This window comes from Sinocyclocheilus grahami, unplaced genomic scaffold, assembly GCF_001515645.1.
Source record: "Sinocyclocheilus grahami isolate Dianchi unplaced genomic scaffold, SAMN03320097.WGS_v1.1 scaffold1901.1, whole genome shotgun sequence".
NCBI classification, from domain to species: domain Eukaryota; kingdom Metazoa; phylum Chordata; class Actinopteri; order Cypriniformes; family Cyprinidae; genus Sinocyclocheilus; species Sinocyclocheilus grahami.
Genome location: NW_015507080.1, coordinates 53,991 through 78,799, shown reverse-complemented (window position 1 = coordinate 78,799; position 24,809 = coordinate 53,991). Strand labels below are relative to the sequence as shown.

General features: G+C 36.8%; 1 protein-coding gene and 1 long non-coding RNA gene across 6 annotated transcripts in view; one reads left to right on the top strand and one right to left on the bottom strand.

Annotated features, from left to right (window-relative positions):
* LOC107573237 (apoptosis-resistant E3 ubiquitin protein ligase 1-like) overlaps nucleotides 1-24,809 on the bottom strand; it is an 87,552-nt gene that overhangs the window by 13,225 nt on the left and 49,518 nt on the right. For 2 of the 5 annotated variants that reach the window (XM_016259671.1, XM_016259672.1), the window contains 15 exons: nucleotides 20,848-21,074; nucleotides 20,495-20,732; nucleotides 17,076-17,245; nucleotides 16,751-16,931; nucleotides 15,079-15,323; nucleotides 14,899-14,976; nucleotides 14,630-14,771; nucleotides 14,407-14,528; nucleotides 11,179-11,254; nucleotides 10,824-10,933; nucleotides 10,223-10,402; nucleotides 9,657-9,782; nucleotides 9,154-9,283; nucleotides 9,009-9,067; nucleotides 1,805-1,894 (listed from right to left, as the gene is read on the bottom strand). In XM_016259671.1, coding sequence (XP_016115157.1) covers nucleotides 1,805-1,894; nucleotides 9,009-9,067; nucleotides 9,154-9,283; nucleotides 9,657-9,782; nucleotides 10,223-10,402; nucleotides 10,824-10,933; nucleotides 11,179-11,254; nucleotides 14,407-14,528; nucleotides 14,630-14,771; nucleotides 14,899-14,976; nucleotides 15,079-15,323; nucleotides 16,751-16,931; nucleotides 17,076-17,245; nucleotides 20,495-20,732; nucleotides 20,848-21,074 — 2,174 coding nt within the window. Of the gene's footprint in view, nucleotides 1-1,804; nucleotides 1,895-8,654; nucleotides 8,783-9,008; nucleotides 9,068-9,153; nucleotides 9,284-9,656; nucleotides 9,783-10,222; nucleotides 10,403-10,823; nucleotides 10,934-11,178; nucleotides 11,255-14,406; nucleotides 14,529-14,629; nucleotides 14,772-14,898; nucleotides 14,977-15,078; nucleotides 15,324-16,750; nucleotides 16,932-17,075; nucleotides 17,246-20,494; nucleotides 20,733-20,847; nucleotides 21,075-24,809 lie in introns of those variants that run through there. The other 3 variants (XM_016259674.1, XM_016259673.1, XM_016259676.1) reach the window with 3 other exon arrangements.
* Nucleotides 1,202-2,890, top strand: LOC107573238 (uncharacterized). Its single transcript, XR_001607473.1, has 3 exons — nucleotides 1,202-1,214; nucleotides 1,656-1,667; nucleotides 2,410-2,890. It is a non-coding gene; the product is annotated as an uncharacterized lncRNA (long non-coding RNA).

Below are 24,809 nucleotides of genomic sequence, written 5' to 3'. Positions count from 1 at the left end.
AACCTGTGGCTAATTCAATTGAATGAGTATGATTTGCAAAGGCACACACGTCTTAATAAAAGTTCTAACAGGTTAGGGCATATCAGAGCAAAAACCAAGCCCTGAGGTCAAAAGAACTGCCTGTAGAGCTCAGAAACAGGTTTGCGTCAAGCTACACATCTGGGGAAGAGTTCAGAAAAAAGTTCTGCTTCATTGAAGGGTCACAGAAGCATGTAGTCTCCGTTACCCTTAATGGAAGAAGTTTGAAACAACCAGGACTCTTCCTAGAGCTGGCCTCATGGCCAAACTGAGCAACTGATAGAGAAGGGCCTTGTCTACACTGGTGACCAAGAACCTGATGGTCACTCTAGTTGAGCTCCATGATCATATATGCACATGGGAGAAACCTACAGAAGGACAAACATCACTGCAACACTCCACTGATCTGGGCTTTATGGCGGTGTGGCCAAACTCATTACTCTCTTCAGTTAAGACACATGAAAACACACATGGAATTTGCAAAAAAGCACCTAAAGGACCCTCAGACTGTGAGAAACAATATAGTCTGATCTGATGAACCTCAATTCCAAACATCATGTTTGAAGGAAACCAGCTCTGCTCATCACCTGCAGAGTAGCATCCAAAAGTAAAGTGTGGTGGTAGCAGCCTCATGCTGTGGGGCTGTTTTTCAGCGGCAGGGAGTGAGGGACTCGTCAGAGTAGAAAGTAGAAAGAAAAGCTCAATGCACCAAAATATAGAGATATCCTTAAAGAAACCCCAGTCCAGAACATTCAGAACCTCAGACTGGGCAGAATGTTCACCTTCCAACAGGACTATGACCCTAAGCACACTACAAGAGTGGCTTATAGACAACTTTGTGAATGTCCTTGAGTGGCCCAGCCACAGCCTGGGATTGAACCCAATCAAATATTTCTGGAGAAACCTGAAAATATGCGTCTGCCCCCATCCAACCTGACAGAGATTGAGAGGTGAAGAGGCGAGGAGAAGAATGGCAGATAACTGCCAAATGCTGATGTGCAAAGCTTGTCGCATCATACCCAAAAAGATTTGAGGCTGTAGAGGTGCTTCAGCTAAATATTTAGTTAAGGGTATGAATACTTAATTCAGTTTTTTTATTTGTAATAAATTTACAAAGTTGTGACAATTCTGTTTTTGCTTTGTCAGTATGGTGTATGGAGTGTAGATTGATGTGGGAAAAAAAGTCATTTAAAGCAGTTTAACATAAGGCATCAACATAAAACGTGAAAAAAATGAAGGGGTATGAATGCTTTCGCAAGGCACTGTATATATATATATATATATATATGTCAATATGCTGTCAATCGATTAAAATATTTAATTGCTATTAATCGCATGATTGTCATGAGTTAACTTGTGATTAATCGCAACTTAATTGCACATTTTTATCTGTTCTAAACGTACCTTAATTTAATACTTTTCAAGTTTTTAATACTCTAATCAACATTTTGACAGCCCTAAAAAAATAAAACGAATAAATAAATAAATATAAATATAATAGGGCTGGCCGATTTTCCCGATTTAATTTGGGGGGGGGGGGTTTGTAGAGCCCTATTTTTCAAAATGTTGAAATCGAGACTTTTGGACTTATTTTTTTCAGTGAAATAAATGTTTTTGTAATTACACAGAGAGTAAAGTACTGAAAAAAGGTACTGGCACCAAAATCCAGGTACCGATACTGTACCGGTTAAAATGTGAACGGTACCCAACCCTATTTCTGTATAAACCTATGTTAAGTGCATACCTTGAAAAAAGGATGAACTATATTTAACATTAAGTCACTTACCTTTTCTCTGAAGTGCCATGACCCTCCAACAATTACAGCATGAGCTTTAAAGTCCTGCACGTTAATATCTCCTGTACCACACATCAACAACTGGGAACAAGACAAAACAGTCATAACTTTAAAGTCCATGTAAAAGGCAATTCAGAGATTTGTTTCTAATCCCATCATAAATGTTAGAAATGTATTGCTGAAAATGTGTTACAAAGACTGTGAACTACGTAGTACTGAATTGTGGCGTTAGACCGTTAAAAAGTTTTTCACCATTTCTGTGTTCAGGATTTTTTGGGTGGCCTGAACGATGGCCTTTTTCTTGATGACGCCTCCCCTAACACTATAATAACTAGAGCACATTAGCATCAGTGGTTCACCTGCTCAAGCGCGAGTTACTATCATTACCATTAGTTACTACAGCCTACAGTTTGCTTGCTAGCTATGCCTTCATCACATAAATGCATATTACTTGGTTGTGATCATTTACAAAACAGCTCGGTCTCCTTATTTACATTTCCTAAAAAATGATGATATCAAGAAGAGGTGGATTAAATTTTGTGAAGAGCCACCTTGATGTAGAGCTAAGGATCACCACCAAAACCCGCCTTTTGTAGTGAACAGCACATTCCAGGGCCCAGTTTATGGCAGGGCCCCTCTCTGACCACAATAGTGGACAAAGGTTTGTTACATTTTGATTGGATCTTGGTGGATTAACATAAGCAAACTGTCCAACTCCACCAGATAAAGATGCCAGGACAACAGCCTTATACCTCTTAGAGGGCAGGAGGACAACCTTTGTTACAAAGCCCGGGAAGGACAGGACTTCTCATTGGTCAAAATGCAGTTTCTGCGCTTCACCCACCAACAGACTGATTCCTAAAGTTTTAGCCGGTGACCTCCATAAAAATTCCTTAGGACCTCTGGACGCAGCAACAGTGGGTGAAACAGAGAGATCACAGAGTTACACCCAAATCCATTCATATCTATGTTCTCAAACCTTAAATTGATGCAAACTAAAACATACACATCTTATACTTATTCAGAGAAATAAGTATTCTCAGTGACAGCAATGTGTAATGTAACATCTTACACAAACTCAGCTGCTAATGGACAAATGAATGCATGCATGACAGTTCAATCTTTTTCCATCATGTTTGGACTTAATGTTTCTGGTTGTGATTTGGTAAGTGAAAAATGCACATAGTAAAACTTTAGTGACAGTTTTCTAAATTTGTGTTTGGACTATGCAAATAACTTCTAGAGGAGGAAAGAAGGGTGGGCCACACCATGTTCCCCCACTTTCATGTAAACAGCCAATCACAGCACTGAAATGGAGAAGTGGCAAATTGCAATCTCCTCCTCATCGGAAATGGATAAAGATACCTTTCCAAAAGACACTCCTTGTTCTGAGTTTGAGTCCTGAAAGGGAAGGGACACTAACAGATCAACAAGTTCTGAGTCTTTCGTCCAGAGAGACTGTAACAGATATCCGTTCTGAGTGTCCCATCCAGAGAGACAATAGCAGATACACCGTTCTTAGTCTCCGTCCTGCAAGGGTGAGACACAAGCAGATACACTCGTTCTGAGTCTCCCATTCCGAGAAACAGAAACATCAACATTCTGAACCTCTGGCCCATGCGGGAAGAGGCAATAACAGATACCAAGTCCTGAGTCTCCAGCTTGTGAGGCAGCAACAGATAAGACCACTTTCTGAGCCTCCAGCCGGTGAGGAGAGAGATATTCTACGTTTAGAGTCTTTGTCCAGCGAGACAACAACAGATGCAGCACACCTTGAGTCTCCATCCTAGAGAGACAATGTGGATTGACCAAGTTCTGAGTCTCTAGCCCAGAGAGGTAGAAGACATACACACATTTGCAACAAGGTTAAGCTCCGGCGAGGAAACCTTCACTTCAAGGTACATTTAGCATGTTCCAGGCAAGGACCTTCCTTCTGCACCTACTCCAGAGCCACATCAGCGTGTTCCAGATTTTAGGACCCTTTGGTGCTCCAGGAGAGTGGATGAAGTCGCCACCACCGGACTGCTCACTCAACCACAGAAAATGTAATTATCACTTATCCAAACCTCTTCCAGAGACCTTGGCATTGTTGTATATTATCAGTATATGATTGCCTAATTTACATTAGATATTATATTAGCTGATTGTAGTTGATAAATAATCTTTCACGTATTTGTTTGATGCATAATTAGGTTCTTCACCTTATTTGTTTCAGAGTAGCAACAGTTTATCTTTCCAGATAACATAGCTCTGACATAGCAACACCCAACATAATCACTTGCATTTTATACATCTTATGCACTTTATTTATTTTTTATTCATGGTTCTTATTTATTTAGTAGTTGTCGATTACTCTTGTCCATCTTTTGTTAATAAATGTATTTTATTACACTTGTGTCTTCCTTGTGTTGATGATACAGTAAGAGGTTCTACAAGTTAGAGATCCCACCAATCTTTCTTATGTGATGTACTCATAACCCCACCTTAAGTGACACGTGATCCAAAAATCATAACATCATTGGTGACATGAGTACTCATCACCCATCACTATTTCGCCTCCCTAGGTTGGCGAAAGCAAATTCACTACACTCTGCAGAGAACATTTTACACTGGATAGTTTTACAAACTTGAGAGCAGAGAATACTGCTTATTTTTTCAAGATTTTTATAACTTATTTTATTTATTTTTTTAACATTCAAATTTGGCTAGGTGCTTAACACATTTTTCTGTGCTGTGACAAACTCAGAACACATTTATTTAATATTGCTTTACATAGACTTTAACTTTTTAAACATCAACTTTACATGACGAGTCTGTAAAGAAAACACCCATTAAGGCTCCATTCACATGCTACATTATTTGTTCTTCAGACATTACTCATCTGTATACAACGTGATCCCCATTTGGTTTTTGACCCCTGAAAATGTGTACAATTTAACAATTTACTGCTGGAGCAATATATTAACAAAAATTTTAGTTTTAGTTTAGTTTTAAAGTTGACACGGTATGACCCAACTATACTGCTCAAAAAATTAAGGTAACACTTAATCATCAAAGTATACCACCAAGTCAGTTAAACTTTCCGGTTAAGAAGCATAAGTGCTTGTGTATACGTTTTACCTGCTTTGGTGCAAATGAAAGTAACAACAGGTACACTGGAGAGGAAACAGCAAGACAACCCCCCAAAAAAGAATGGTTTTGCAGGAGGTGGTCAAACAATTGCTCTCTACTTATCCTTCCTGACAGATCTGTCTCCAGGTTTGCATTTTGTTAGGGTCCTTCTCACTACTTCTCATTATTACTACAATGTGGCAGTCCCTGCAACCCAATCAGGTTGCACAGGTAGTCCAGCTCCTCCAGGATGGCAATTCAATACGTGCCACCGGAAGGTGTGGTGTGTCTCCTAGCACAATCTCAATAGCACGGAGGAGATACCGGGAGATGGGCTGTTACACAAGGAAAGTTGGACAGGACTATAGAAGGGAAATAACATGTGGATACCAGGCTGACATTCATCTCAACAACACAACCTTGTTTCTGCATGTTTCCTACATCTGATAGGCTTACATTTTACGTTGTGTGAGAAAAAGAAAACAAGGCAGAAAAGCTAGAGGTCGACCAATGGATTTTACTGATGCCGATAGTTAGGTTGGACTGCACTGGCCAATGCCGATTAATCAACTGATAGTTTTTAAACTGAACGAAAACAAAAATAGTGCTTTACTATAAAACAAAAAAAAACAGTACTGACCCATACTTTGTAAATGAATACAAATTTAAATATTAATTATTATATTGATCATTAAAGTTAGTTCATCGTTTAATGACTATTGTTAGCAGAAGAAACTTTAAAATTTAAAAATGTATTAGTAATAGTAAATGTTGAAATGAATACACTCTAACAGGGAACAATACTTCTACATCTTAATGTTCAAAATGGGCTCTTATTGTAAAGTGTTACTATTTCATTTCAAAAGTCATGCTTAAAGATGGGCATCTTTATATCTACACAAAGGCAAAAGCATTAAAATGAAATACGGATATTGTATGTATACTTGGTCTGTGAACTTTTGCATGCATTCATTTTTCGTTTTTTTAACCATGACGAAAAAAAAATGATTATTGTATTTTTAAAGGGTTAGTTCACCCAAAAATTAAAATTCTGTCATTAATTACACACCCTTATGTCGTTCCAAACCCGTAAGACCTTCGTTCATCTTCGGAACACAAATTAAGATATTTTTGATTGAATCCAAGAGTTCCCAGACTCTCCATAGACAGCAACACAACTGCAATGTTCCCAGGTCCAGAAACATAGCAAGAACATCGGTAAAATAGTCCGAAGATGAACGAAGGTCTTACGGGTTTGGAACGACATGACAGAATTCTCATTTTTGGGTGAACTAAGCCTTTAAATGCTATGCTGAAAACAAAAATGTAAATTTAAACCGTACACACAAAATGCTGCCCAAAAAAGTAAAAAATTGACTTTTTCTGATTTTTGTTTATGACTTTTTGCACCTTTAACAAAGATTTGATGCACAAATATAGAAAATATAGAAATGTAGAATTTTTTTTCAATTTTATGTTTTCTTTGGCCAAATTTAAAAAGTAATGCTTTTCCCACATGTTCTGTTGAGAACTAGAGCAATGTAAATTTAAACCGTACACACAAAATGCTGCCCAAAAAAGTAAAAAATTGACTTTTTCTGATTTTTGTTTATGACTTTTTGCACCTTTAACAAAGATTTGATGCACAAATTAATATAGAAAATATAGAAATGTAGAATTTTTTTTCAATTTTATGTTTTCTTTGGCCAAATTTAAAAAGTAATGCTTTTCCCACATCTCTGGACTAATGCAGACACAGACAAATATGATTTTAAAATAGACATGGCAGATTCCTGGAAACTTTATCATCATGAAATTATATATTGTGGCATCATTTCGTCATAATTTTGTGTGCTATCTGGGTCAAGGTATTGGAGAGCACCAAGCGGTTGGTTAAAGCATACAGTACATCGTGTTAATGTGCTATGCACAGGAGGCTTTAATATATACGTGGTAAATATATAAACATATTTTAGAAATATTTAAAAATATAATCTCCTGGTACAGGCAGGCCTGGTTCCAGAATCAAATCACTGAGGGTGCTTCTGAAATTAGTGAGGGTGCATTAACATCATGAAAAAAAACATGCTTATTTCAATGTTTATAATGCATACAATATGCTTAAAATGATTGTTCTTACGAATTTTGAAAAATTTAAATTTGTTTGTGTCTGCTTATTCTATTCATCAGTGTTTGAACCATTAAAGAAACAATCGCATTTTCCGTATTTCACTACTTGGTTAAAAAAATGTAAAATGAATGGACACAAAAGTACACGGACCATAATCGCACACTTTATATGCTTCTGATTTAGAACACGATAATTATCTAATTATCCAATAGCACAGGGCTGCCCACGTCTAGGAGAACTTGCAGGTATTACACAAACCGGATGCGTCACGTTCAGTTCAAGCGGCAGTCTAAGTTTATTTAAATCCCCAAATGGGCAAGGGTTCACTGCAATAATGAACAATGTGGCATATATGAGTTTGAAGTTCGGTGTTTAAATAAACAGAGCAAATGGAAAGAGAAAGCATGATCTATAGCTCAATAAATGAAGCATACTTTATGAGAGCCACAGAAAGACAAACGATTCACTGAAAAATGCACAATACACAATTTTACAGCATAGGGTGAAGTCATTATGTACATTAACAATGATTTGGGACAAATATAATGTAATTTAATAGAAAACTATGTGATCGGCACTTTCTGTCGGTTGCATTTAAATCTGCATCTGAATTCTCCCGCTCAGCCTCATGTGTCAAAACAAACAACACTAGTGGTGCTTTTCCACTGCATGGTACAGCACGGTACGGTACGGTTCACTTTTTGGGGGTTTTCCACTGGGTACAGTACCTGGTACTGTTTTTAGTACCACCTCGGTTGGGGTTCCAAGTGAACCGTACCGTTTCCAAAACGTGAAGTGTAAACTCTGCTGATCACGGATTGGCCGGAGAGAATCGTCACTACACTGATTTAAATCAGTGATTTAAATCAGCACAGCCAGCGAAGGATCGAACGCAACTGTTTTGAACGAGCACAACTTTTTTTAACAACCAAAAAGTTTTGTTGTCTGTTGCGGAAGAACAGACGTTCCTCTCGTTGATAGCAGAGGAGCGGATCCAGCGAGAGCTTGATGGGGCGACGCGGAATGAAAAAGTTTTTTCAGTAGTCGCAGTAGAGGCGGCGCAACTATAATGACGTGAATAATCCCACCCACTCTAAAGCGGTACTGAACTGCAGTGGAAACGCAAACCGTGCCGAGCCGAACCGTACTGAGCCGTGCCGAGCCGAGTCGTACCATGCAGTGGAAAGGCACCATAGGTGTCAGTGATTTCCGGCTCTAGAGGCTGCTTTCGCACTGTATAATGACAGCGGACCCTTCTCAGCCACTCCATGCACAAATGGACGCAACTCAGAAAAACTATCGGCATGGATTTTTGCTGATAACCCGATAGTTCCAGCGATCAACTCTCTGTGCCGATTAATTGGCAAAACCGATCAATCGGTCGACCTCTAAGAAAAGAGTGAAATTTGATCTGAGCTGGAATCAGACTGAAAAGGACTTCAGGAAATGAGATCTGAATAGGATTTAAAACCAGAATGCATCTTGAAATGGATTCATAAAAATCGTATTTGTCAGATTATGACCAGATATGCACAAAAATCAGATTTGGACTGACAGTCAGAGTCCAGAGTCCAGTCAAGAAGTTGCTAGTTTTGGTTCTATGCTCTTTTTATTTGGGGGGAAAAAAAAGCTGCTAAAAGGGTCTGAAAAAAAAAAGAAAGAAAAAAATTGTTCCCTCAAGAAAGTATCAGCCAGGGGATGTTTATGGAACAGCTCATCAAACTGGTCTGAAATCCAAAGATATGTTTAGTATGTGGATTTATATAACCAGGGTATGTAAACTGAACTGTGCTCAGATAAAGGGGTTCAGCTATGAAAACTATTGTTATGTGGTCTTTTTTCTGGAAATCCTTAACTATATTTTAAGGGAGCATTGTTAATAAACTTCCTTTATTGAATGATTTTCAATTCTTCTAATTTGCTGTATATCTACAATTTAATGTAATTTCTCACCTCCAATTCATTCTCATCAAATATGGCCAGAAGGTTTTCAGGGACCAGTTCATTCAAACCTGAACAGAAGAGGTCATTCAATTAATTTGGTTAAGGAGATTTCGTACAGAAGTTTAAATAAAGAGACAGAAACTTGGGCTCTTACCTTTTAGAAAGTGTTCTACTTCATCTCGCACCTGACTGGCTAGTCTGTACTGGGCCAACAGGTTTAAGTAGTGAATTTTATTCTCATTTGTCACTGCAATTTGAGCACCACCAGATATCAATTCCACCACCTGTAATATTATTACTATTAGTGAAAGTGTACAACAAAAATTCACCTGTACCTTCAAATAATCCTTCAGGTAGGGGTGTCCAAACCTGCTCCTGGAAGCCACTGTCCTATATATGCTCCAACCCTAATTAAAAACACCTGGACCAGCTAATCAAGGTCTTTAGACCCACTAGAAATTTCCAGGCAGGTGTGCTGGAGCCAGCTGAAGCTAAACTCTGCAGGATGTTGGCCTTTCAGGAACAGGATTGGACACCCCTGCCTTAAGACCACTTTCATACACACATGCACTTAACTGTATTATTGTATTTGGAATCAAGATTAAACTGAACAGATTTCATTTTTTATTCGTTTTTCATTGAATTAATGATGACTACCTTTTCCAGGTGTCCTGACTTGCTATATTTTTCTTCTGCAAACAGCAGGTCCATTTCACTGACATCGTTGTTAAGAATAAAGCACACCTTGGTTTTGTAAAATTCCTCATCATCAGTTTCAAAGTACTGCCAAAGCAAAGAAAAACAAAAAATAAACAAACACTCACATAATTTCATTCAAGGAAAGGTAAGAGTATTTGCATACTTGCAAACTCCAGACTGAAAAAAACGTTTACTGGGGCTCTGATATTAGAAATAGAACTATATACTTACTATGTTTAGATAAACCTCACATTTCAGCCTTAAAAAAAAAGTGTTTTTGTTTGTCATATATAATTGCTATGAACAGAAAGATCCCCCAAATAAAATCTCATTGGATTTGCATGAATCATGTAAATGGTCTTTTTCAAATGTGACAAGTTTACAGGTATGCGTTGCAAAATTTGCACCCAAAGAGAGGAGATATGACTACTCATAAAATTAGTGTTCATTTGTAAAGGAGGCATAAACTATATCAGTACAGGTTAAAATGTACATTTATTAGCAGGCTATGAATCAATTGTCACCTTATAGTTCATTCGTAATCCAATTATCTGAGCCAAGAAGGAGCGGGTAAATCGGGCTCGTACCAGCTGCTTGTAGGCCCCACCTAAAGCTGATTCATACAGACATTTCCCCACCACTCGTCCTGCAAACTCATACATTTTCACCCTCAGGTGAGGAGGGCGATCAGCGTTTGGGTGGACCTGCCCAAAAAACATAGAACAGCTCATTCCATATCAACTCTTGACCAACATCAACATTAAAAAGTCAATGTGTATATCACGTCAGTTTATTTAAATGTGATGAGTGTAATTTTATCCCCTTTAAAATACTTTCTCATATCGCAGCGTAATATACACAGACAATTGTACAGAACTCTTTATCCACCTTACTTTGCAACGTTATAATAAGCTATTTTCTGTGAATGTGCAAGACTTCCAATTAATTAGTTGCTTTAGGTAAATAACTAGAAAAATAGCAAAATGCAGTAAATACAATAAAAACTATTTGCGCTACAAACCAGAGTGTTTATAATTACAACAATACATTAAAATAATATGATAAGAAATACCCGTTTGCAATATCAAGCAGCATAAAAAGCTGTTTTGTACAACTATCACTTACCAAACCTTGGTTGTTGTCACTAAAGCGTGTGAAAAGCTGGTTATTTGTATCAAACAGAGCCTTACAGATAAGCTCAAACCACTCACGCCGTGGCCCACCCCAGTCCAGAGCTAATAAACACACCCAAACACATAGAACAAATCAACCTTTAAATATGATTATGGGTTTATTAATGGTTACAAAAAAGTCATGAAATATCATTATGAAAACAAATCTTAATGGTTAAAAAATATGCTTTATTTTATTTTTTATTTCATTTTATGTAATTTTCTTTTATGTAATTATGCTCTCGACAGGTTTTGAGAAATGCGTAAGAATAATTATTAAAGCTAATAGCATCAATCGGTAAACCAACCTTCCTCATCCTGGAACACAACTTCAAAGTTCTTACTCCAATCCGACACAGAAAAGTTCCGTGTGGCCTTCAGAGACTGAAAAAAAGGGGGGGGGAAAGTGTTACTTTTAATTCCCATAAAATTCAGAGACCGCACTACACCAAAGAAATAAATGGTGCAGGGCTGCAGGCTTATAGGAGTATTGAGCAGTCCCGGACTGGCCATCGGGAGCACCGGGAGAATTCCTCGTGGCCTGGCAGCTGATTTGGCCCGCTGCAGTGTTTTTTTGCAGTTATTATTATTATTATTATTTTATATTTATGCCTTTTCAATGTACCAAAGTGATCGTTTCCGTTTTTTCATTCGATAATAAATCATAAATCGGTTAGTCTTGACTGGCAGCGCTGCACTATATGAATCAGCTCTTGTCTGATCTGCGCTTCCGTCAAACGATTCCGAACAGAACCGATGCGCAGGACTCGATGAAAGAGATGAAGCGGCCAGAAAAAGCAGTGAAATGTAGCAACATCACTGACCTGTTCAGGGCTTCAAGTGCAGGTCAGTTTCATCTGTAAATACGCTAGAGAGTTTTGTCTTTATTAACCTAGTTAAGTATTAAACTGTTAGTATCAGTACTAGCACTCCATTATAATCATCATTCAGAATACTGTGCAAAAGGACATCAATATCGATTGTAAAATTACATTAAAAATTTAGCAGAGACAAATATTCGCGTGGATTTATTGTAAAGGGAGGGCGGGAGCTAGAGCAGACAGCAACACAAAAATAATATGAGTCACAGCCTAATAACTCAATAGTGTGTTCAGTATTAGAATTTTTCAACAAAAATATTGTACTAATTTTGACATTTAGGCACTTTAGAAAATGTGTTTTAATACACTACCAGTCAAAAGGTTTTGATCAGTAAGATTTTTAATGTTTTTAAAGAAGTCTCTTCTGCTCACCAAGCCTTCATTTATTTGATCCAAAATACAGCAAAAGCAGTAATATTGTGAAATATTTTTATTATTTAAGATACATTTTTTTCAGGTTCTTTCATGAATAGAAAGTTCAGAAGAACAGCATTTATCTGAAATACAAGTCTTTTGTAACATGATAAATGTCTTTATCATCACTTTTTATCAATTTAAAGCATCCTTGCTAAATAAAACTAATAATTTCTATAATCCCCCCCCTCCCAAAAAAACAAAAACCATTATACTGACTCCAAGCTTTTGGTATAGTGCATGTATAATGTTACAAAAGCTTTTTATTTCAGATAAATGCTGATCTTTGGATCTTTCTATTCATCAAAAAATCCTGATGTACTCAACTGTTTTAAATAGTGATAATAATAATAATAATAATAATAATAATAATGTTTCTTGAACAGCAAATGAGCATGAATGATTTCTGAAGGATCATGTGACACTGAAGACTGGAGTAATGATGCTGAATATTCAGCTTTTTGATCACAGGAATAAATTACATTTTAAAATATATTCAAATCAAAAGCAGTTATTTTAAATAGTAAAAATATTTCACAGTATTACTGTTTTTGCTGTATTTTGGATCACATAAATGCAAGCTTGGTGAGCAGAAGAGACTTTTTTAAAAAACATTAAAAATCTTTAAAAAAAACTTTTGCTAGAGCAGACAGCAACACAAAAATAATATGAGTCACAGCCTAATAACTCAATAGTGTGTTCAGTATTAGAATTTTTCAACAAAAATATTGTACTAATTTTGACATTTAGGCACTTTAGAAAATGTGTTTTAATACACTACCTTTTAATGCTTTTGAAAGTCTCTTCTGCTCACCAAGGCTGCATTATTTGATCAAAAATACAAAATAATATTACTAAATTTTAAATAACTGTTTTCTATTTAAATATATTATAAAATGTAATTTATCCTTGTGATGAAAAGCTGAATTTTCAGCATCGTTACTCCAGTCTTCAGCGTCACATGATCCTTCAGAAATCATTCTAATATGACTTTTTTTGCTGTTCAGCAATTATTGGTGCTAAATTATTAATAATGGTTCTTATTATTATCAATGTTGAAGACATTGTTTCCTGCTTAATATCTTTGTAAAAAAAAATCTTTCAGGATTCTTTGATGATTAGAAAGTCAGCATTTATTTGAATTTTTTTTACATTATAAAATGTATTTACTGTCACTTTTGATCAATTTAATGCATCCTTGCTGAATAAAAAAAAATGAAATCATTTTAAATAGCAGTGTATCATGGTTTTCACAAAATAATAAGCAGAAAAACCTTTTTCAGCATTGATAATAATAATAATAATAATAATAATAATAATGTTTCTTGAACAGCAAATGAGCATGAATGATTTCTGAAGGATCATGTGACACTGAAGACTGGAGTAATGATGCTGAATATTCAGCTTTTTGATCACAGGAATAAATTACATTTTAAAATATATTCAAATCAAAAGCAGTTATTTTAAATAGTAAAAATATTTCACAGTATTACTGTTTTTGCTGTATTTTGGATCACATAAATGCAAGCTTGGTGAGCAGAAGAGACTTTTTTAAAAAACATTAAAAATCTTTAAAAAAAACTTTTGACTAGTAGTGTATATTTGTATGAAATATAGGTTTGTTAAATCTAGTGTATTTGAGTCATTTTAAGATAAATAACATTCTGTCCTAACAAATTGAAACGAGGTGGTTGTTTTCAACAAGGTGGACACAGTTCTGTTCATAACAGTAGACCTGCTGGTGAAGAAGTGACAGGCAATAAAAAAAGGGGGGGATATTGGAGAAAATTAAGAAAAGGGAAAGGGAAGTGAAGGTGCAGTGCAAGAGAGAACCTTTAATTATTTTCCACGGCCCCAGACTAAAGATTTAGACCTTTTTTATCTGTGGCCTGGATGAGTGTGAGATTTCCCGGCCTGAAATTGCATCCCAGTCCGGCCCTGGTATTGAGAGTTCCGTCTTTCTGTACTGTTCTGGGGCCGGTTGCATAAACGGTTTAGACTAGTCTTAAAAAGTTAGTCAACTAATTGTTTTTCTTCAAGACTGGTCATAACTTTTTTAATTCAGTTATGAAAAGGTAGATTGGTCTTATTTGTATTGGAAAAGTAAGACTGATTACCCTTTGGCAACTGCTAAGTTGGTCAAACTATTTTTTAAGACTTTCTAAGTCTTAAGATGTTGGCTAAATTTATGCAACTGGCCCCTGTATGGCCCATGAGGAATGATCTGCCAGATGTGCTCACCGATTCAAGGAGTGAGTGACGGCTGATTTTCAGGCAGGTTTTAGTGCGAGGTCTCTTGGAGTGAATGTGTCTCAGCTCCCGCTGAAAAAAGTTCACTTTATCCTGAAAAGTTTCTGATCCACCTAGAAGATGTAAACACACACAAAACAAAAAAACAAAGCACAAATCAAACACAACAATATATCTACATTTGATTGTATTTTACACTGCCACTCACACTAACCAATATTCTTGTGGAGAAAGCGGATAAAGGTTGCAGCCATGATATTTCTGTCCTTACAGCTGAGTTCTACGGGAGGCTGAATCCCATCATCTACTACCAGTGTTAGGTATTTATGAACAGGGTCTGGTCCATGGTAAGTGAACTGCCAGAATTAAAACAAAAAGAAAAATATATATTCTTGAATAAAATAACAGCTTTTGCAGTCAGCAAAAGAATAGTGTTTTTGGTAAAATGGTTCAGAAAATAAGGTAGTCTGAAAAAAAGATAACCTTAGTTCCAGGACACACACGGAAAGTGAAAAGGCGCCAAGGAATAATTTTCAGATAAAACTCCTTCACGGAAAATTGCTGAAACACAATAAGTCAGTATTTAAATGAACAAAGAATCAATATTAACAAACAAAATTAACCACACAAACGTAGCATTAACCCATTTAAAATCAATTTTACCTTTGGTGACATATAGCAATACACCTTTTTTGGTTTCTTGACCTTCTCTGACTGCCCCTCTACAGGGGAGTCATGTTCCTCATCATCATCACCCATGGAGGGCCGTCTCTGCAGGGCAAGCTGGGAGGATGCTAGAAACTGCCAAGGACAACTACTGTAAGTGCCCATGCTGTAGAGGTAGGCCTCAAAGTAGATGCTTATGCCTGGGGTAGATACATTTTTCTCCACACAGTTCTTCTCATTTTCTGTGTGAGTGCATAATGGTGAAAAGACATTGAGAAAAGGTTACAGCAATGTGCTTCCACTATTCTGGATGTTATGTATTCAATCTGCTGTGTTCTGTCATTATTGCCCTTACAATTACATTGCAGAGAACAACAGAGTTCTCACACTTTGATCACTAAAACTCCATGACTTCTCATTTCCACTCATTTATGATTAAAGGGGCAAATGTTAATTAGCATATTACTGATTCTTGGAATTAACTGATTTTTAAAGATTATTGTACAAATGCAATAAATAAATAAATTCATTAATTGTCAACAATGTGTGCCCAGCATTAGCATGCTAAATATCTGGACTTGTTGCCGAATCAGAGTCCTGCAGTGTGAAATGTGTTACTGCTACAGCCAATGAAAGAGCATGATACAGGGCATTGGAAAGTTCGGGGGGTAGAGTCAGATCTGTAGAGAAACATCAGCATGCATGGCTTCTGCAAGCAACCATCTTCTTCATTTTTTTTTCTTTTTCACTGCAAACCAGTGTACAAACAACTTATATTGTTAGCTTCTTGCGGGCTACAATTTCTAACAGGAAGAAATACAGTCTTATATTTTTCCTAAGTACTATATATCCATAATTGCTCCAGTTCTAGTGAGAACTGTCTGTGATCTTACATTATTTCCTGCATCACTTCTTGCATGTGTTTGGTTGTGAAACATAGTTTGTAGATCAGACAAAATTGTCAGCTATTGACATGTTGGGTGACCCCTTGTCTCAGATTCATCCTGAAAACACGATGAGAGTATCTGAAGAAGCCCTGGGTTACATTAATAGTAGCTTTACTGACTGGCAACAGAACTGTCCGTTCAGTTATTGGTTCAAGTCTGTTGAACACCACTGAAACAGACTGAGCCAAAACTATTAAATCAGTCAGGTTTAATATTAGGTATTCAAGTTTTACACAAAGCTTTCATAAAAAAAATTTGCAAAACCTAGGAAGTACTATTGTGGGTTGTGGCCAGAAAAGAACAGGCAGAACCTTGTGGGGATTAATCTGAATATGGCCATTCGGAGCAATACATTTTAGCACTGGCAATACTAGATATTCATTCCGTACTATATATTGATGATTTGAGAAACATATTAAGACTTTTCTGAGAATGTATGTTCAATACAGTTGTATTTTGTCTGCACTGGCAGATTTGTTATTGTCACTTGTTTTACATTAAGTTTCACCAAATTACCTAAATTGCACGTCTTTCGAAAAATTGTGATTTAATGTAATGGAAAAGTTAAGCAAATTATTTTTGAAAAGTTATTTTCTTGTTTTACTTTTATCCAGTAAACACAATGGAAAATTCATGGAATTTGGTGACAAGGTGATCCTTGAGTTTTACCATGTTGGTAAAAAGTCTCTACAACAACCTCTCCAATGCCAAGATTAACTCACCGCTGAGTACAATGATGTCAAACTCCCCATTGCTAAGGGGCTGGTCCCTGTATGAGATGCATGCTCTGAAGCAGCCTTTTTTCCTGAAGGTAAGCCTCATCAGAACTTGGCACTGTGGCTTGTTTGATGATACCGATGTGCTGTAGCAATCATCTGAGCTCTCCTCATCCACTGTGCCCAACTGTAGGAACAGTAAGAAAAAGAGATCTGAATGGAAACCCAACTAATTCTGCTGGACCTGAAACCCCTTTAATGCGAAGACCTATATCCAAACTTTGAAAGCTTGAATAAAAAAAAACTCTGGGTATGCAGTAAGTGTCCTTACTGGGTGGACATGCATGCTGTAATTGACCTCATCCACAAGTGAGACAGAGTTACTGGTGGGGTTGCCATACTCATCCCGTGGTTCTATCTGCAGTGTGTGCTGCTGGCCGTAAGTCAGAACCAGTGTTGAGAAGTGATACGCTATCTTTGTTTTGGATGGGACCACTGTACCTGCAACACATGCAATTCATGTCATTTGTCATCAGCATCTTTTCATTTTACTACAAAAAAAAGTTTTTCTAAATGCACAGCTTAATGTAAGCTTAAATGTAACAACATATTACCAGATAATTATTTTATATTGCTAACAAAAAAAGTCTTAAAAAAAGGAAAACTGGCAAAGGATATGCTGGTTCTTTTCGTGGCCCTTATTAAAGACTTTCTATACTGTAGTGCGAGCCTGTTTTTTAGAGACTGCAAGCATTCATACATATTTTAACTTGCACTGGAAGACAAAGTTGTTTGGACAGTAGAATGTTTCAAAATAATGATATAACAATGATTTATTTCTAGTAACTAATTACTATTAAAAAAACGTTCTGCTGTTTTTCATACTTGTAAATTAAACTGAAATGTTTTTGCCTCCTTTCATCAAACTATCTTGCAAGTTTTTGACAGTAAATCGAGGGATTTTACTCAGTTGCTCTAATCAAACATTTTATTCTCGATGATTTTGTGCCTTTTCTTCAACACCCTCAAAGCTTTTCTGGTACAGCATATTTTAAACTTATGAACAAGGCTGTCAGCTGTGTCTCGAGGAACTTTAAGTGTTTTGTAAATTGTCTTGCAGCCATAGATTTTCTAATGTAATAATGCATGTTCTCTATAGCTCCAGCTTTTGTGAGAGCTCTTTTGACTTGGCCTGATTTCTACTTAACTTCAGCACATGCACTGGCTAAATGTATGTATGTGTAACAGCTCAAGTTAATTCAGTTTTGTTACAGTGTTTCCAAAGGCTCAATTGTGTTTTAACACAATTTTGTACAATACTACTTAAATAACTGACTTATTATATTAAATAAGTGTTATATAATTATTACATAGCTGTATTACTTAAAAACACTACATTTATATATTGACATTATCACTTTTAATTTGCCACTAAACTGTTATACAGTCATGGCCAAAAGTTTTGGCAGTGACATAAATTTTGAGTTTTGCAAAGTTGGCTGCTTAAGCTGTTGTGGTGTTCATTCACATTGCTTCTAGATTATTGTGTAGAGTGATCAGATGCATTTGAAATCATTTCTAAAAAAATCAAAAAAATTAACTTTTCACAAAAAAACAAATTTCACAGTTTTTTGATCCTGACACAAAATGACCAGCTAACATTAATTTACTAATCATATCAGCAGCACATGTGACAGTGTGAATGAGTACTGGTCAGGTTAATCACTATCATACTAATTAGATTGTAAGAGCAGACTTATTGCTATAAAAGGAGGGAAGAGGCGCTTCCAATCATTGTGTTCGTTAGCAATGGTGACCTCCAAAGTAACACATGCAGCCATCATCGCTTTGCATCAAAATGGCCTCACATGCAAGCAAATTGCTACAAAGAATATTGCACCTGAAAGAACCATTTACCAGATCATCAAGAACTTCAAGGAGAGAGGTTCGACTGCAGTGAAGAAATCTTCAGGACGTCCCAGAGTGTCCAGCAAGCGCCAGGACAGTCTCCTCCAATCGTGTCACCAGCAGTGCAGAGCTTGCTCAGGAATGAAAGAAGGTTGGAGTGAGAGCATCTGCACGCACAGTGAGGTCAAGAATTTTGGACAACGGCCTGGTGTCAAGAAGGGCAGCAAAGAAGCCAATTCTCTCCAAGAAAAATGTCAAGGACAAACTGAAATTCTGCAGGAAGTACAAGGATTGGACCACAGAAGACTGGTGCAAAGTTATTTTCTCTTATGAAGCTCCCTTCCGACTGTTTGGGACATCTGGAAAATCGATTGTTCGGAGAAGAAAAGGTGAACGCTACCATGAGTCCTGTGATGTGCCATCAGTGAAGCATCCTGAGACCATCCATGTGTGGGGTTGCTTTTCAACCAGGGGAGTGGGCACTCTCATAATTCTACCCAAAAACACTGCCATGAATAAAAAATGGTATCAAAACATCCGGCAAGAGTGACTTCTTCCAACAATCCATGAGCAATTTGGTGATGATACGTGCATTTTCCAGAATGATGGAGCACCATGTCACAAAGCAAGAGTGATAAAGAAGTGGCTCGAAGATCATTACATTGAAATTTTGGACCCGGGGCCAGGCAGCTCCCCGGATCTCAATCCCATAGAGAACCTGTGGTCAGTCCTCAAAAGGCAAGTGGAGAAGCAGAAGCCCACAAATTGTGATCAACTCCGAGAACTAATAAGGCAAGTATGGATCGCCATCAGTCAGGATTTGGTCCAGAAGATAATATCCAGCATGCCAGAGCGAATTTCAGAGGTTATGAAGAACAAGGGTCAACACTGTAAATATTGACTCATTATATTTTTTGACAATAAAAGCCTTTAAAACTTATGATATGCTTATCATTGTTTTCCAGTATACCATAGAAACATGTGGAAAAATAATCTACAAATACTGAAGCAAACAAACTTTGCAAAACACAACATTTATGTTACTGCCAAAACTTTTGGCCATGACTGTAGATGCCATTTTTAAACTCTGAATCTTCAGAAACTTATATTACAAGCTTACATTTGTAAATTATTACAATCTCTGGGGAGTTACATTTTATTTACTGCAATTTTATGTAGTGTCCTACATAATTTGTATTTTGTAAGAAGCATGCGTTTGAGGAATCATGATAAACTGACCTGGGCATCAATGATTGAATAAATGTCAATTTGAATAATGTCAACAATTGCCAGCTCTTACAAATTCTTGTCTACAGGGATATATGGCTGCAAATCAAACAGTACACTCCATAAATGTTAAAATGCAAGACTGTAAGCATGACCAAAAAATGCTTACAAATTGTTGAGTTGAGAAGTGTCAAATATGACCTTTCATTAGTATATTCGCTGCTTAAAGAAAATTAAGGGAACACTTCAATTACACACTGGATCTCGATGAATGAAATACTGAAGTTGAAAATCTTTCCTAATTCGTTTAGAACAAATGTATGTGACAATGGTCAATGGAAACCAAACTCATTAACCCACTAAGGGCTAGATAAAAAAAAAATCACAGAGAAACGTGCATGAAATTCATCAAAGCTGTATTAAAAGCAGAAGGTCTTTCAACCAAGTACTATATGAGGGTTGTGGGTTGTAAAATTGTTTATATTCCTAGAGTTTTAAAAATGGTGTATGCTAATTCTGACATTTAGGATGAAACCTTGTATACGAGGTCCCTCATTCCAAACACAGAGAGCATTAAAAAAAGAAAGAATTTCGGAATCTGTACTTGCATTTTACCTGGTTGGAATATCTTGTAGTAAGGGCTGTAAGCCACATTCAGGCCTCCAAGTTTGACAGCTACTTCATAGCGTCCAGCCTTACGCACAGTGAAGGCCACTTTGACTACATTAGACTTGGGCTCCTGAAGGACCTCCTGGGTCACAGGGACTTCTAAAGCCAGCTCTATGTGAGTGATGTTCACCCTCAATCCCACAGGTCTGTGTGCAGGAAAAGGCTGGCCATTTTTGTAAAAGAGCTGGGAGGGGGATTTCAAAACAACTAATAAATACATAAAACTGTAGTCATTTTAACTGAGTCAGTACAGACTATACAACATGAAAAAACTTTGAGAAAAACTTGTGATTGGTCACCTGCACTCGGAAACTCATGGTTTGACCCACTTCCTGTGGCTCTTTCCAGTCCCAGGAGACCTTGCATGAGCGTGGGTCCAAATAATTACCCCGCACATAGTCGTAGATACTGCGGTCCCCATGTCGGGCAGGGTCATCATTCTGTAAGAAGCTGACCACACGAGCAGCAAGCTCACACAGAAATTTGATGGTAAAGACGAATGCGATGATGGAAACAGTTATTCCACCTAAAGAGAGTATATGAGTCTTAAAATACTGACAATTAATAAACGTAAAAGATAACATGTTTAGGGACCAATTCTCAACATTAATTAGTAGCTTTTTAGCATGCATATTACTAGCATATTGGTTGTTATAAAGCACTTATTAATGCCTTATTCTGCATTACCATAATTTAAAGATCCCTTAATCCTACCCCACTTAACAACTACCTTACTAATTATTAATAAGGAACTAATTTAATAGTTTACTGAGGAAAAGTCATAGTTAAGAGTTAGCTCATAGTGAGAACTGGTCCCCAAACTAAAGTGTGACAACATAAAAAATGTAAAAAGGTATTTTCCCAGACAATCCAAGAAAATGAAACAAATAACATAAAAAGAAATGTTAGTACAAATGTAATCATGTAATCAGAGCAAAAGTGTATCTGTATTGTTTTCTCTAACATGGTATGATTTTATTTCATTTGTAGAACACATAAGGATTTGTTTTATGAGTGCTTACTTCTCTCTTTTCCATACAGTAAAATAATACAATGACCAGAGGTTGTGAAACTCCAAAAAGATGTGTGTGTGTGTGAGAATGAATATGAAATGTATAAACAATGAAATAACTTCAAATGATGGTTAACAAGTAATATTTGATATTTCAGAGATGAGTACTACTAAACCTGTAGCTAATAGAAAGTACTAAGGTGCTTTTCAACCATTAAATGTTACACAGGATCACTGCATCTCAGACCAAAACAAACATGCCAACGTGTAAAAACACGATATGTAATGAAATTTAGATACCTTTGGCTTTTGTAAACAATATCAAGTGATGTGGTAAGCATTATGGTAATATAGAAACATGGCATGTGGAAGTTGGCATTCAGAAAAAAGCGTTGTACTGCACATCTTGTTTTTACAGAGCAGTGTGGGAGTTTGCTCTCGTAGCCTCCTATAAATGCGGGGAGGGCCAACACTTTCAAAGGGAGGGATACAATAACAAACACGAAACAACGAAAAACTAAACAGAAAAGCTTGGATTACAAAACAGAGATGTTAGATTTCACTCTCTGCTAAGAATGCCATTACGACACTATATCTTTATTAGAGCTGCCCCCGACTAAAGATTTTTCTGGTCGACTAGTAGTCGTTCATTTAAAGCATTAGTCGACTAATCGCACGTTTCTTAATAAACTATTTCAATCATAATAATGAGCCTTTAATTGCCTACATAGCCTATGTGCTCAAGTGCACACATAAGCCCAGAAAGCAATAGCCGTCATTTCACCGTCTCGGTTAACTATAGACCTAATATATTCCGGCTATGTGTAACCCACTTCTAGCCCAAATAACCTTGAATTTGGTTTCATGTTGTTTTTTGGTGAAAATAACTTGTGAGATGTATGATATTCCATCATGTAAGCAAAGTAACAGAGTTTACAAGGTGTTTGGTTTCATTTCTTTGACATGTTCAATACTTTGACTACGAGCTAAATCATGGCTATGCACAGGCTGAGCGGCTATCTGTAGCCCACTTATGTCAAACCTGATTCACTGTAGTTTTTGGCCAGGCAGCGCATGAGATGGTTGATATCCCATCATGTTCGCAGTGTCAATAATACCTACAAAGATATAAGTGTCATTTAATGACATGGTCTATATGTAGCCACGATTTAGCTCTAAATGGGACGGGCTACATGTAGTAGTCTGCTTTTAGCCCACCTGGCGAAATCGAGGCAATCAGTGGAATATTTTTAACGGCTTTGCTATTAGCCCTATACCAGTAACCAGACCAGCGATGAGTAGGGGGGCTCCGATTGATTGGCTACCGATCACTATCGGCCGATAATCACGTTGGGATTAAGTTGAGACGTAATTTCACAAACAGCGTGAGTGAGTCGCCACTCGTGCACGCGCTCTCTTTCTCTCTCAAAATACGCAAATGGCTTCAAATCACCACACATCTCGTCTGTCTATAAGCGAGCTGCACGCTGCACAGTTGACACGGGAATTGTCACTTGCACAATCGAGGTAGTGTCACATCGTCACTAAAGTTTATAAACTGCATTACTTTTTAATTATTGCAAGCGTTTAATCATTCAGCGCTCGCGCACTCTCCTGGAGACCGTGCGCTCATGCACACTCATAATGCCAGGTTCACATTACTCCGTTTGCAGTGCATACGTGGTGCATATTTTTTCCGCGCTATTGGTAATGGATTAAAGCGTTCACTGCACACAGCTGTAGCCCGGCAGTGAGTTCAGGAGCGGAGCGCTGAATTAAAGTGATAGCACATTGTTTGCAGTAAATATGAACATGGATTGACACGAAAATTTAGTAATTACACCATAAATGCCTATAATTAAAGTCTACTGTGTTTCACAGTCAACACATGGCTTTTTGGCTAGGTTTAAAGGTAAAGAGCACTTTTAGATAAACAAGGCAATAATAGATGGCACTTTAGATGGTAATAAATATTTAAATGCAAAAGGCAGTAGAGCTGACTATTTCTGTCACTGGTAAGTTTGTAACGTAAGAAAAGTAGTTTAAATGTTTTGCCACTTGCTTGAACAACTTAATATATAAATCTAGAAGTAAATGCAAAATCAAAATGCATTGAATAATGTGTTGTTTATATTTATTGTGTTTAAACATGTCTGTGAAAGATTGTATTACTGTACAGTGTAAAAAAAAAAAAGAATTGCAATGCTGAAAAAGCATTTTCAGTGACAGTGTTTGGATTTGAAATCAAAATAATGGATAAATGTTGTGTTTGTGGTAAACAGCCACGGATCAGTAGTGGACTCCTGTGTGAAAGCTGCTTCCCCTCTCACAAGAGTTACCTAAGAGGGGAATTTCCCCCATTTTCAAAAATGAAAATCAAGCCCTGAATAAATGTCTAAAAATCCTGATTGTAGTATCACTATAAATAGTTATAAATGATAAATAGAAGGCTTTAAAAAGAATGGTATCGGTGATCGGTATCGGCAGATAATGATGTCTGTGATCGGCCTCAAAAATCCTGATCGGAACACCCCTAATGATGAGCATAGCCAAAATAGCCTTAAAATTGTTTACATGTAATTTTCGCCCACGCAGCTTCTTATCAAATGCAAGTAAACTTTTGAAACATTTAAATTAGCATTATTTATACTTGATTTAATTATTTTACAGCATTATTAAATATAGAATTATTTATTATGCCAAAAATAATGCTAATTTAAATGTTTCAAAAGTTTACTTGCATTTGATAATATGATGTCATGCATCCCACAAGCTGTTAAATGTTACATTCATACACATTATATGATATTATTGATATTTTATAAATAAAAATGCAATTACAATTCCCAACTGCTAGATGGCAATTGTAGCCCTACTGAGACTTGACTACTGGCAACGCGAGACATGAGAGTTAGTAGAGATCAGTGTTGTGTTTTGAATTTTTTTTACACAAGAGAGCACCAAGTTTACTTGTCGGAGAGCAGCGGACAAACAAACGATAAAGGACATACTTGGTCTTGTAATTATCGGTGTTTTCGTTTTGACGTGTTCATTATTTATCTATAATATTTGTTATCATGTTTAGGAACCATGACATTTTAGTGAAGGGAGCAGATCGTAGTTGGTAGTGATCCGTGACTAGGCCCACGGTTCAGCACGCATGTGTTCAGAGGATTAATTGCAAAATTTAATAGAGTAAAAGTTTTATCATTTGTACGTGTTTACAAACTCAATCGATTTTAAAACAGC